Source organism: Oncorhynchus kisutch, linkage group LG3 (assembly GCF_002021735.2).
Source record: "Oncorhynchus kisutch isolate 150728-3 linkage group LG3, Okis_V2, whole genome shotgun sequence".
Taxonomy (NCBI): Eukaryota; Metazoa; Chordata; class Actinopteri; order Salmoniformes; family Salmonidae; genus Oncorhynchus; species Oncorhynchus kisutch.
The window spans coordinates 36,085,479-36,096,968 of NC_034176.2; the positions used below are offsets into that span (position 1 = coordinate 36,085,479).

At 49.8% G+C, this 11,490-nt stretch overlaps 1 protein-coding gene across 3 annotated transcripts in view; it reads left to right on the forward strand.

Moving 5' to 3' along the window:
• Positions 1 to 10,101, forward strand: part of gnb1l (guanine nucleotide binding protein (G protein), beta polypeptide 1-like) — a 29,692-nt gene extending 19,591 nt beyond the window's left edge. For all 3 annotated transcript variants that reach the window (XM_031805191.1, XM_031805195.1, XM_020473974.2), the window contains 2 exons: positions 1,842 to 2,057; positions 9,031 to 10,101. In XM_031805191.1, coding sequence (XP_031661051.1) covers positions 1,842 to 2,057; positions 9,031 to 9,312 — 498 coding nt within the window. In that variant the 3' untranslated portion in view covers positions 9,313 to 10,101. The remainder of the gene's footprint in view (positions 1 to 1,841; positions 2,058 to 9,030) is intronic.
• Positions 10,102 to 11,490: the final 1,389 nt, after the last annotated feature.

The window sequence follows — 11,490 nt, forward strand, 5'->3', positions numbered from 1 at the left end:
TAGGGGGCCATTTGGGTTGCACCTAGGAGATGGTGTTGGATGGTGAACAACAGTTTCATGGAGTACAGTACAGCGGCCCCACTTCTTCTTCTCTGGTGCACCGTTCATCCATCTGGCCAACAGTGCTTTATGATGATGAATCTTTCCCTGAAGCGTGAGCCCTACTCCAGCAGAGAGCCCTCTCATAGAGGGGCTACGGAGGATGTAATGAATTAGGTGTCTACCCGGGGTTCCCTGACCTCCGCCCTGTGACATCGTCAATCGAGGAGCTCCTACTCTTAGAGTGAAGTGCAAGGGCCGAGGGGCAGCAGGCGGTAACGCTTAGCAACCCAGAGAAACCCAGCCACAGGCAGGGGAACGCTGATTTTCACTTTGTTTTTATTAGTTTTTTAAAATCTCATTAATATCATGTCTATAATTTGTTTAAGGCTTGAGAAGAGAAATATAGTGTTAAGTGAGAGGAGGACTTGCGGAGGAGGGGAGAAAGTGTCTTCGGTTCTCTTGGCTCCTTACACATATGGAAAGAATTTCTGTCGTCCATCAGCCTTGCCTTTGCAGGGCACACTATCGCTTGAGGCCAGATGGTATGCCCAGCCTCCAGATGGTATGCCCAGCCTCCAGATGGTATGCCCAGCCTCCAGATGGTATGCCCAGCCTCCAGATGGTATGCCCAGCCTCTAGATGGTATGCCCAGCCTCTAGATGGTATGCCCAGCCTCCAGATGGTATGCCCAGCCTCTAGATGGTATGCCCAGCCTCTAGATGGTATGCCCAGCCTCCAGATGGTATGCCCAGCCTCCAGATGGTATGCCCAGCCTCCAGATGGTATGCCCAGCCTCCAGATGGTATGCCCAGCCTCTAGATGGTATGCCCAGCCTCCAGATGGTATGCCCAGCCTCCAGATGGTATGCCCAGCCTCCAGATGGTATGCCCAGCCTCTAGATGGTATGCCCAGCCTCTAGATGGTATGCCCAGCCTCTAGATGGTATGCCCAGCCTCTAGATGGTATGCCCAGCCTCTAGATGGGTCAAGTTTGTAGCGAAGGCTCCAAGACGAGTGCTACCAATACAGAGAAGCATAGTTGCTTTCTAAATACTTGATGGTTATGGAGATATCCTCCCTCTAAACTGGTTGGGTTGCGATACCTGCAAGCATTCTAATTTTGTTTTTTGCTTACTTTTCCCCAGAAGACATAATGATCGGTGAGGTGGAGGTGGTTGTAAGGGGGTGGGGCTTTCAGACTGAGGGGGCTGTGAGTTTACTTTCCGAGAAAGATGAATGGTGGGCCCGTGGTCAGGGGCGGGGAGAGGGAGGCGCCCTCCCTTTCTCCCGCCTTTCCTTTTCTCCCTTCCTCCCTTTCTCCAGCTTTGAGGTCATCTATGAAGCCCTCTGCTGGTTTTCATCCACTCAACTGATTTAGGAGCCCACTGTATTCCTCCTCATAACTCCTCTTCCCTGTCTGATCAATACCGGTGATCCTTCAGTCAAAGGCTGTTGTCTGGATGTGCAGTAGAATAGGATATATAGAATATGTCTGTATAACCAGTGTGTGTGTGTGTGTGTGTTAGTGCAATGAGTCTATTTGCAGGTCTGCTCCTGTAGGAAGAGATACCGATGAGGAGTATAGTGACAAGCACTGTAATAGTCTGCTGGAGAGTAATGGTCCTCAGTCACACAGTGTCAGTGTGCTCCCATACAGATAATCCCTGCTCTGTCTCCACAGCCCTCTTGCTTCCATGGTAACACCCCCCCCCCCCCCGCCCCCTTATCTCCTATGCTATTTCTCCATTGCTCTCTTTTCCCTCTCTCACCCTCGTTATCTCGCTCTTTCATCCCCCTTAGCCAGACTCAAGCCCTGGCCCTCTCCTCCTGGCTGGTTATGAGGACGGCTCCCTGGCGCTGTGGGACATATCCCAGAGGTCCGTGCTGAGCCGTGCGGCCGCCCACCCTGAGCCCGTCATGTGTCTGGACTTTGACCCCGCCGGGCAGAGGGGCATCTCTGGCTCCTCCGAGAAGAGTCTCGCCTCCTGGAAGCTTGACGGACAGCACAGACTCCAGGTCAGTGAGTGTGAGCCCTCTCCGCAGACTCTCTCCTAGACCTGGGTTCAAATACTATTTAAAATCTTTCAACGGCTTTGACGTTTGCTCTAGCCAGACTGGAGTGCCATGTGGGCGGGGTTTGCCCTTTTGATCCTTTTCTATTGGTTCCGTCGCAGCTCAATCAATCACTAATAGTATTTGAAAGGATTTTAAATATTATTTGAACCCATGTAGGTCTGTTCTTTCCAGACTCTTCCTGGCTCTCTTCTCTCTCTGGTAAAACATACAGTCCAGAGGAAGAGTCTCTGCAGGGCTCTGGGACATAAATCAGACCGCTGGTTACACAGCGTTGGCAGGCCCAGGGCTGGGGTGTCACTATAGGCGCAGACCGTCCGCCATACACACACACACACGTGCATGCTCAGTCCTTCACAGACCAGAACCATCCTGATGCTCTAGTCTAGATGCTTTAGTGACTCTGAAAAAACAAACATCCCATCACTCTTCTGCCATATATTATCTTGCGTAACAACCGAGCGCATCTGAGCCGCAACGCCTCATTTGACGCCATATTTTCTGTTGATTTCATGAGTCAAAAGGAACGGCCCAATATTTCACGTCTACCCCATGAATCAGTGTAGAGGGGAACCTGAGACTTGATATACTACAGTTCTGTACTGTGGAGGGGTGTTATTCTTTCCAGGCCTTTTTACAAATGAACGCTTGAATTAGAAATATTTGTAAACCCTCTGTTTTTTTGCTGCAAACGCCTGCAATAACACTGGAAAGGGTTTGATTCAATATACTGAAAATAGGAGCCCTGGCTATTCGGTTTATTTTGAACAAACACAAAATATTGATTTAATATGTCATTCTGGAGAAGATTTTAAAAAGTGAGTGGGGGAAAGGATCCAACTGGGGCTTTTAAATGATCCTGAAGTGCAGCGCAGTGTGACGCCCAGACAGCCATCTCCACTTCTTCCCACAAAAGTATTTTTGTGCGGACGGCAGTATAGTGAGGCGGAGGGCTGGGGTATCTGCCTTCCGGGTGGCTGCCCTTCTCGGCCCTGCTCTGCCTTGCCTGTTGAACGACCCGCGAGAGGTAATACAAATATAAAAACCTCGGAGGCCGTTAACCAAACAAAAAACACATCTGCAGTAAAGGAACAGTAGTTCACAGTGGGAGGCTACAATCAAGTCTGAGGAGCTGGAAGTACCATAGGACCGCTCAGCGCAGTGGAATCAGCCCCACACCACCCATAGTAGTGGCATCAGCCCCACACCACCCATAGTAGTGGAATCAGCCCCACACCACCCAGCGCAGTGGAATCAGCCCCACACCACCCATAGTAGTGGAATCAGCCCCACACCGCCCAGCGCAGTGGAATCAGCCCCACACCACCCATAGTAGTGGAATCAGCCCCACACCACCCATAGTAGTGGAATCAGCACCAAACCGCCCATAGTAGTGGAATCAGCCCCACACCACCCATAGTAGTGGAATCAGCCCCACACCGCCCATAGTAGTGGAATCAGCCCCACACCGCCCATAGTAGTGGAATCAGCCCCACACCGCCCATAGTAGTGGAATCAGCCCCACACCACCCATAGTAGTGGAATCAGCCCCACACCGCCCAGCGCAGTGGAATCAGCCCCACACCACCCATAGTAGTGGAATCAGCCCCACACCACCCATAGTAGTGGAATCAGCCCCACACCGCCCTTAGTAGTGGAATCAGCCCCACACCACCCATAGTAGTGGAATCAGCCCCACACCACCCATAGTAGTGGAATCAGCCCCACACCACCCATAGTAGTGGAATCAGCCCCACACCGCCCATAGTAGTGGAATCAGCCCCACACCGCCCAGCGCAGTGGAATCAGCCCCACACCACCCATAGTAGTGGAATCAGCCCCACACCGCCCATAGTAGTGGAATCAGCCCCACACCGCCCATAGTAGTGGAATCAGCCCCACGCCGCCCATAGTAGTGGAATCAGCCCCACACCGCCCATAGTAGTGGAATCAGCCCCACACCACCCATAGTAGTGGAATCAGCCCCACACCACCCATAGTAGTGGAATCAGCCCCACACCACCCATAGTAGTTGAATCAGCCCCACACCACCCATAGTAGTGGAATCAGCCCCACAACACCCATAGTAGTGGAATCAGCCCCACACCGCCCAGCGCAGTGGAATCAGCCCCACACCACCCATAGTAGTGGAATCAGCCCCACACCACCCCTAGTAGTGGAATCAGCCCCACACCGCCCAGCGCAGTGGAATCAGCCCCACACCACCCATAGTAGTGGAATCAGCCCCACACCGCCCAGCGCAGTGGAATCAGCCCCACACCGCCCAGCGCAGTGGAATCAGCCCCACACCACCCATAGTAGTGGAATCAGCCCCAGACCGCTCAGCGCAGTGGAATCAGCCCCACACCACCCATAGTAGTGGAATCAGCCCCACACCGCCCAGCGCAGTGGAATCAGCCCCACACCACCCATGAATCAGCCCCACACCGCCCAGCGCAGTGGAATCAGCCCCACACCACCCATAGTAGTGGAATCAGCCCCACACCGCCCAGCGCAGTGGAATCAGCCCCACACCACCCATGAATCAGCCCCACACCGCCCAGCGCAGTGGAATCAGCCCCACACCACCCATAGTAGTGGAATCAGCCCCACACCGCTTAGCGCAGTGGAATCAGCCCCACACCACCCATAGTAGTGGAATCAGCCCCACACCACCCATAGTAGTGGAATCAGCCCCACACCGCCCAGCGCAGTGGAATCAGCCCCACACCACCCATAGTAGTGGAATCAGCCCCACACCGCCCAGCGCAGTAGAATCAGCCCCACACCACCCATAGTAGTGGAATCAGCCCCACACCACCCATAGTAGTGGAATCAGCCCCACACCGCCCAGCGCAGTGGAATCAGCCCCACACCGCCCATAGTAGTGGAATCAGCCCCACACCGCCCATAGTAGTGGAATCAGCCCCACACCGCCCAGCGCAGTGGAATCAGCCCCACACCACCCAGCGTAGTGGAATCAGCCCCACACCGCCCAGCGCAGTGGAATCAGCCTCACACCACAGGCCCGAGCTGGGGGAGCGATGGAGTCAACTCTGAGGTGGGGGGGGGAACTGAGTTTGAGCGAACACACTGGGGTCCTGTCCTGATGGTAGTTCTACTCTCCTCAGTGGAGGTGAAGGCTGTGACATGGGCTTATCAACATCAGATAAGGACAGAAACACTTGGAACTTAATTTATTACACATGGATCCTAGAGGCCGTTATCTTCTGTTCAGATGAGCCTTGGTGTCTAAACTGTTTTGTTAGTTACTTGTATGTGAGGATACCGTGTGTGTGTGTGTGTGTGTGTATTGAGCAGGGGAGAGTGCATGGATATGGATTTAGGTTGCTGCTCACTGCTGACAGACACTGCGACAGACAGACACACTTTCCTCCAGTCAGATATAGATAGACAGGTGGAGGAGAGAGAGACTGAGGTAGAGAGAAGTGGGCATAGAGAGAGATTGAGGGAGATTAGCTGTGTAAATCAGGCATGGCTGACTCTGAGAGGCCAGAGACATGATGACAGCTCTCACAGGTGGAGCTCCACATCCCTCAATCACAGCCATCTCTAACCCCAGCGCCATCTCAACCTCCCGACCCTGGCCCAGCTCCCGAATGCCAAGCATCCCCGGGTCACCAACACATACCTGCATAGACTCTCCTGTGCTGACCTGGGTTCAAATACTATTTGAAATCATTTCTTTAGGTGTGATAGGGTGAGCTTGTTTGTGGAAAATTGTACTGACACCAATAGAGAAGTCCCAAAAGTGCATATCACACCCGACTGGCACTTCAGGCAGGCTTAAGCAAACACTCAAAGTATTTCAAATAGTATTTGAACCCAGGTCTGCTCCTGTGTACCAGGAATTCTAGTGAGGCCTACATCTATCAGCCCGACAGGGAGCATAGGTCAGATCATTACAGACTGATGTCTAATCTAGGCTGGAGGTGATGGACTGAGGGATGGATGACTTGGATCCCTTCTTTCACAGTTCCTCTGAGGCGTGGCCCAGCCGCCCCGGTGTCAAGAAATATTCTCTTTTAGTGTTTAAAAAAAAAAAAATTTGAAGGGCAGGTACAGGTGTAGCTCTTGCCTGTCCGTCACGTCCATCTCCTTTCCTCTCTCTTGAGACGGGGCCCCTGACACTGACACCCACAGTGTTATTCAGACCTGGGTGGGGTGTCAGAAATACCTGCTAGAATTCCGGAATGGAATGGACACGATCTGCTCGAGTGAGACTGTGATGATGGGACGTTTCAATGGATCTTTACGCTCCGTGCCAAGAAATGGTCCTCCTAAGCTATCTGTGCGAGGAGCAGAGCAGACGCTCCTTTTGAACGTCCGCCTTATCTGTCCGCTTCGCCAAGGGCAGGATCTGAACGTATGAATTTTCATTGGACCAGACCCTGTAATCTGGGGAAAGGAACTGCTTTTTGGGAAGGCCCCAGCTATGGAACTGAGCAGAGCAGGAGGTAGCCTAGTCGTGACTGACTGCTGAGATTACTGGCATTTAGACAGCAGGCCTTGTGTGTGTGTGTGTGTGTGTGTGTGTGTGTGTGTGTGTGTGTGTGTGTAACCAAGCCAGGAAAGAATGCTCAAACAGAAAAATGAATGAGTCCCAAAGACTTATTTTCATGATTTAGAGAATTTGATAGTGAGGGGGTTCAGGAACGAAGGCCTAGTAGAATCCCAAGACAATGCTAATGGACTTTATTCATGACTGAGGTGGGGCTAATGACACTGCTAGTGGATGACTACACTCACTGGAGGAAGTGCCTGATGTAGGAGGGAGGTGTGAGACAGAACCATCTAGACTACAGAAGGTTCTGCTAGAGGACAGCCCTGCAGCCATTTTCTCAGCATCATGTCTCAGATTGGAGAAAGTATAGAGAGAATAATTAGGCTTACAACTCAACAATGGATGGACAATTACTTACTGTTTTTTTCTACGGCCATTTGCGGCTTACAACTGACCCCTTCAGTTGAAATACATTTTCCTGACACAATCTATGGGAAGCAAAACAAACAAAAATAGACAGTTGAACCTATCATTATCAAGGTCTGTAATGACAACCAGATGGAGGGGGGTTTGGGCATACCAACTTCTTGAGGTAATAATGGGATTCCAAATGATCTCTCTTTCACCCCCCAGCCACCCACCCAGCCCCACTTTGTTGAATAGTAGGTCTCTTACATGGGCTGGTCTAGTTCGGCTGACAATACGTTCCTTACTATTAGCTTGTTCTAAGTCTAGTAAGAACCTGTATTAATCCTACAAGTTATTCTAGGTTTTTGTATTGGTTCGTTGGTTGTTTTATGATCAATGACATTCCTCTGTAGTCTTTCTCCCGTTGCATTCCACTCTATCCACTAGGGTCGGGACTGGGAGGACCTGGCTTACGTCTTCCACATGCAGCGCTGTACTCCTCTGATTTTCCCATCCGGAACAGGAGCACGCAGACAAATTCTTGGCCTGTCACCTCCTGCACAAGACAATTAGTCTGCGAGGACACAGCTTATGAAGTCAAATTTTACGCTGTCCAGATTCATTCCTGCTTCCATGGCTAGATGTGGATGTCCCATGCAAACACACCAGCGTTACGCTGCGTAGTCTTTGCGAAGAACTGGGTAGAGCACGTGCGTTCCCCCCTCGGGAATGTCAGTGGTGCGTATGGCCCATTGATGGGGATCTAGGCACCATCCGTTAGAATATATCACATTGTTTCCCCCTTTACTGAGAGAAATTCAGTCCCCGGGACATTGTTGATCAGAGAATGGAAGCGGATGGTGATCTGAAGCAGGCAGACGTTACAACTGTGTGCTTCTCGGTCTCTTCTCCTGTCGACCAGTCCTTTCAATGCACATGTAATTCATCAGAGGTGCTTAAAGAAACACAGTTCTGCAAACGAGGATTTCAACAAGATGGTCTATCTCTTTATTTACTTCTCTCTCTCTCTCTCTCGCTCTCTCTCACTCTGTCTCTCTCTCGCTCTCTCTCACTCTGTCTCTCTCTCGCTCTCTCTCACTCTGTCTCTCTCTCGCTCTCTCTCTCTCTCTCTCTCTCACTGTCTCTCTCTCTCTCTCTCTCGTAAAGAAGTGACAAAAGGTATCTCAGCCCCATTTGCTCTTGCTATTGAAAACCTCCCAGCCTTTAACTCCAAACCAAATAGTTGAATTGTGAGGGATTTGCTCTCCACTACTCGTGTCGTAATGTTTTATGCCCGATGATTGAGTCCCTGGAGTTTCTTGGCCAGGTTCAACAACAATCCAGGCCTCCACTTGGACCTCAATCATCAGATCAGCTGATAATCTCTCGCTCACTCTCTTTCTCCCTCTTTCTCTCCCTCTTTCTCTCCGTCTTTCTCCCCCTCTTTCTCCCCCTCTTTCTCCCTCTCTTTCTCCCACTATTTCTCCCTCTCTCTGTGTTATTGGGCACACTTCCCCAGATTAGAATGATTAAGTAGCTTGGTGAACTAATTGGTGTTTGATAATTATTTTTCCTCTCTCGGTTGGTTGCGCAATTCTGCTGAGTCTCATTTTAGATCACGTGTGAGACGAATGCAACAAAATGATTTCCTCAATTACTGTGCCGAGAAGGCTATTTTTAAATCTCCATGGGTTTCTGTTTTGCGTGAACGTCTTGCGTATGTTACTTAGCAACTGAAAAGCCCTGACCCATTAACAGCCTACAATGTTATACCCACATTGGAGTGCATTGCTGTGCTTTTCTTTTGTTGAAAAGTGTGTGTGCGTGTGTGTGCGTGTGTGTGTGTGTGTGTGTGTGTGTGTGTGTGTGCGCGTGCATGCTTGTGTTTGTGAAAGACTGTTCTCAGAGAGCCTCAATGTATGGATTCTTATGGTCCCTCTTCCTTCCTTGCTTTCTCTGTGGCCTTTGCTGTTCAATCCTCAGCTCCAGGAACCCGTAGCCCTTGTGAATCCTGGGATCTCCCAGCTGTGCATCCGGGGGGACCGGAAGATCGTGGCATCGGCCGGCTGGGACCATCGTGTCCGTGTGTTTGGCTGGAAGAAGCTCCGGCCCCTGGCTGTCCTCCAGCACCACACAGACATGGTGCTGAGCCTGGCCTTCTCAGACCACCAGGACCCCAGGAACAGGATGCTGGCCGCGGGCTCCAAAGACCAGCGCATCAGCCTCTGGTCCATATACAACCAGGGCAGCTCGGACACTGGGTGAGCCACTGGGCCCTGTTGGTATGTTATAGGGAGTCTTCTCGCCAGTGATTATACCAACTCTTTTACGCTCCTTTTACTATCCCAGGACTATATCTGAATGTACTGACTAGAGCTGGACTATGTGAACTACTGGGTAGGAACTTCTGTCTCAGACTGTGAAGACATTTCCGACATATCCCAAGATGGATCAGGTCAGGATGAGATGTCTTTGTGCTTCCAAACAAAAGCTGTCAAGACGGCTGGTTAGTTCTGCTAACAATTCACTGAGACTTCATTTGAACACATTATTTTTGGTCAAAACCAACTGTTTTATTGTGTTTGCTTATCTGGTAGGAGATTTGCCTGAGCGGACTTGAATTTGAGGTATAAGTCGCGCCTGAGTGACTGTGTAATCCTGTGTTGTTGATCTAGTTTAACATTGCCCTCTGCTCTGACCTACACTGCATCAGTCAAACAGGGTTAACCACAGAACTTGGACAGAAGAGACAAAGCTGTTTGTTAAGGAGGGCCACTGAACAATCTTCCCTCAACTAGAGAGGCTGTCTGTATGGATTTGGACTTAAGAGGTTACTTGTATTTTCAGTTTGGTCTTAAATGTATTTCTGTTTGTCATTGTGAGTACAATATGTTGCCCCTGTGCATTGTGGGAAAAATGTGTCAAATTCAAACTGTGATTGGATGCGTTTAAGGTTTGTGAATTACACCCCAAGTCCACCAAATGTAAATAGTATCTGCTGTGATTTTTAACTTTTTTATTTCCTGGTAATAAATATGTTTTTCTGTACATCCACCAAGCATCAACAGTTGTATAACTGCAACCTAGAATCTAAATGAGTCTTCCTTGGTCAGGGTAGTTGAGAAGCCGTCCGGCATACTTGTTGTCAAACTACCAGAGAAAACAGATGTAATGTTTGTCTACTGGGTGTAAATGGTGTCTCTAATAATATCCCAGTGTGTCAATGAGCAGCATGGGATCTCATGTGTTACAGGGCTGCGCTGCCTACACTGCTATAAACTTCAAACAGACGTTCACATAGACATTTTGCTTCATAAAGCCCCAGTCTCCTGGGATGACCTAGACCGGACATTCTCGTCAGACTACAGGAAAAGGCCAGAGAAATCAAAGACTCCTCGCAGCAGTGAGATATTCCTCCATCCCATGTAAGAGGAAAGAGCAAGCCGTTCATTACATGAACTAACTCCCCTGGCGCGTGCTCCGTCCTTGTCTTCCCTCCGCTCAGACTTCTCGCCGTACCTTTGTCTGTGACCTCTGCCGCGACTTCTTCAATCTCTTAATAGCTTCCTACTTCTCCTGTAGACTTTGAACAAACAACAGAAGTGGCGTGGGCCGGCTTCCGTCCGTTCTCTGATAAATCAAATGCTGCTTCATTGCTGCAGATGTGTGCTGAATGGAGGAGCGACCCACAAGCTAGGGGGGGGTCGTCGTAAATCGCTTCATAATGGATCATTTAGGAAGTCAATAAATGGAGAGACGAGAGGACCCCACAACAGGGCCGGACGCACAATAGAACCCTGCCTCAGTCAGTTATCACCTAGCGTGTCTACCATGGCCTTGGAGGTCAAGGGTCAGCGGGCCATTGTGATTTTGAATATTTTCTTTCAGTTCAGTCGAGTATTTAGCTTAGCCTAGGCCTCTGCTATTACAGCACAGAGTGTAATATACCTTGATGTATTGAATGGTGGGTTGGATTACTGGGTGATGACATGAGACGAACTGACCATGAATGTTTATCAAATAGAAATGAATAGGAATATGATGGTAAGAAAATAGTTTTCTGCTTGAGAGGGGTTAAAATGCCATGCTTTGCAGGCAGTGTCATCTTTGTTTGTCGTCTGCACACTAATATGAATGCATCACGGTTGTTTCTCTCTCTAGTGGTGTTTTTTATATTCAGCATAAAATGTCCGTCAGCGTTGGCAAATGGAACAAACTGTAGTTCCTTCACTCGCTTTGGGAAAATGTGAAACACTTGCTCTGCTCTCTCTGCATAACTTTTAGGTAAACGACTCCTGTAGGTCTACCTCGGCTTGTTTTTAATATCTGTCCACAGATATGCCAAACTGCCGGGGTGCGGCAGGGGAGATGTACACAAAGGTGAAACAATCTGAGCACAGCTCTGATAGGCTTGTCACAACAGATGGGCCAGATGCAGATGAG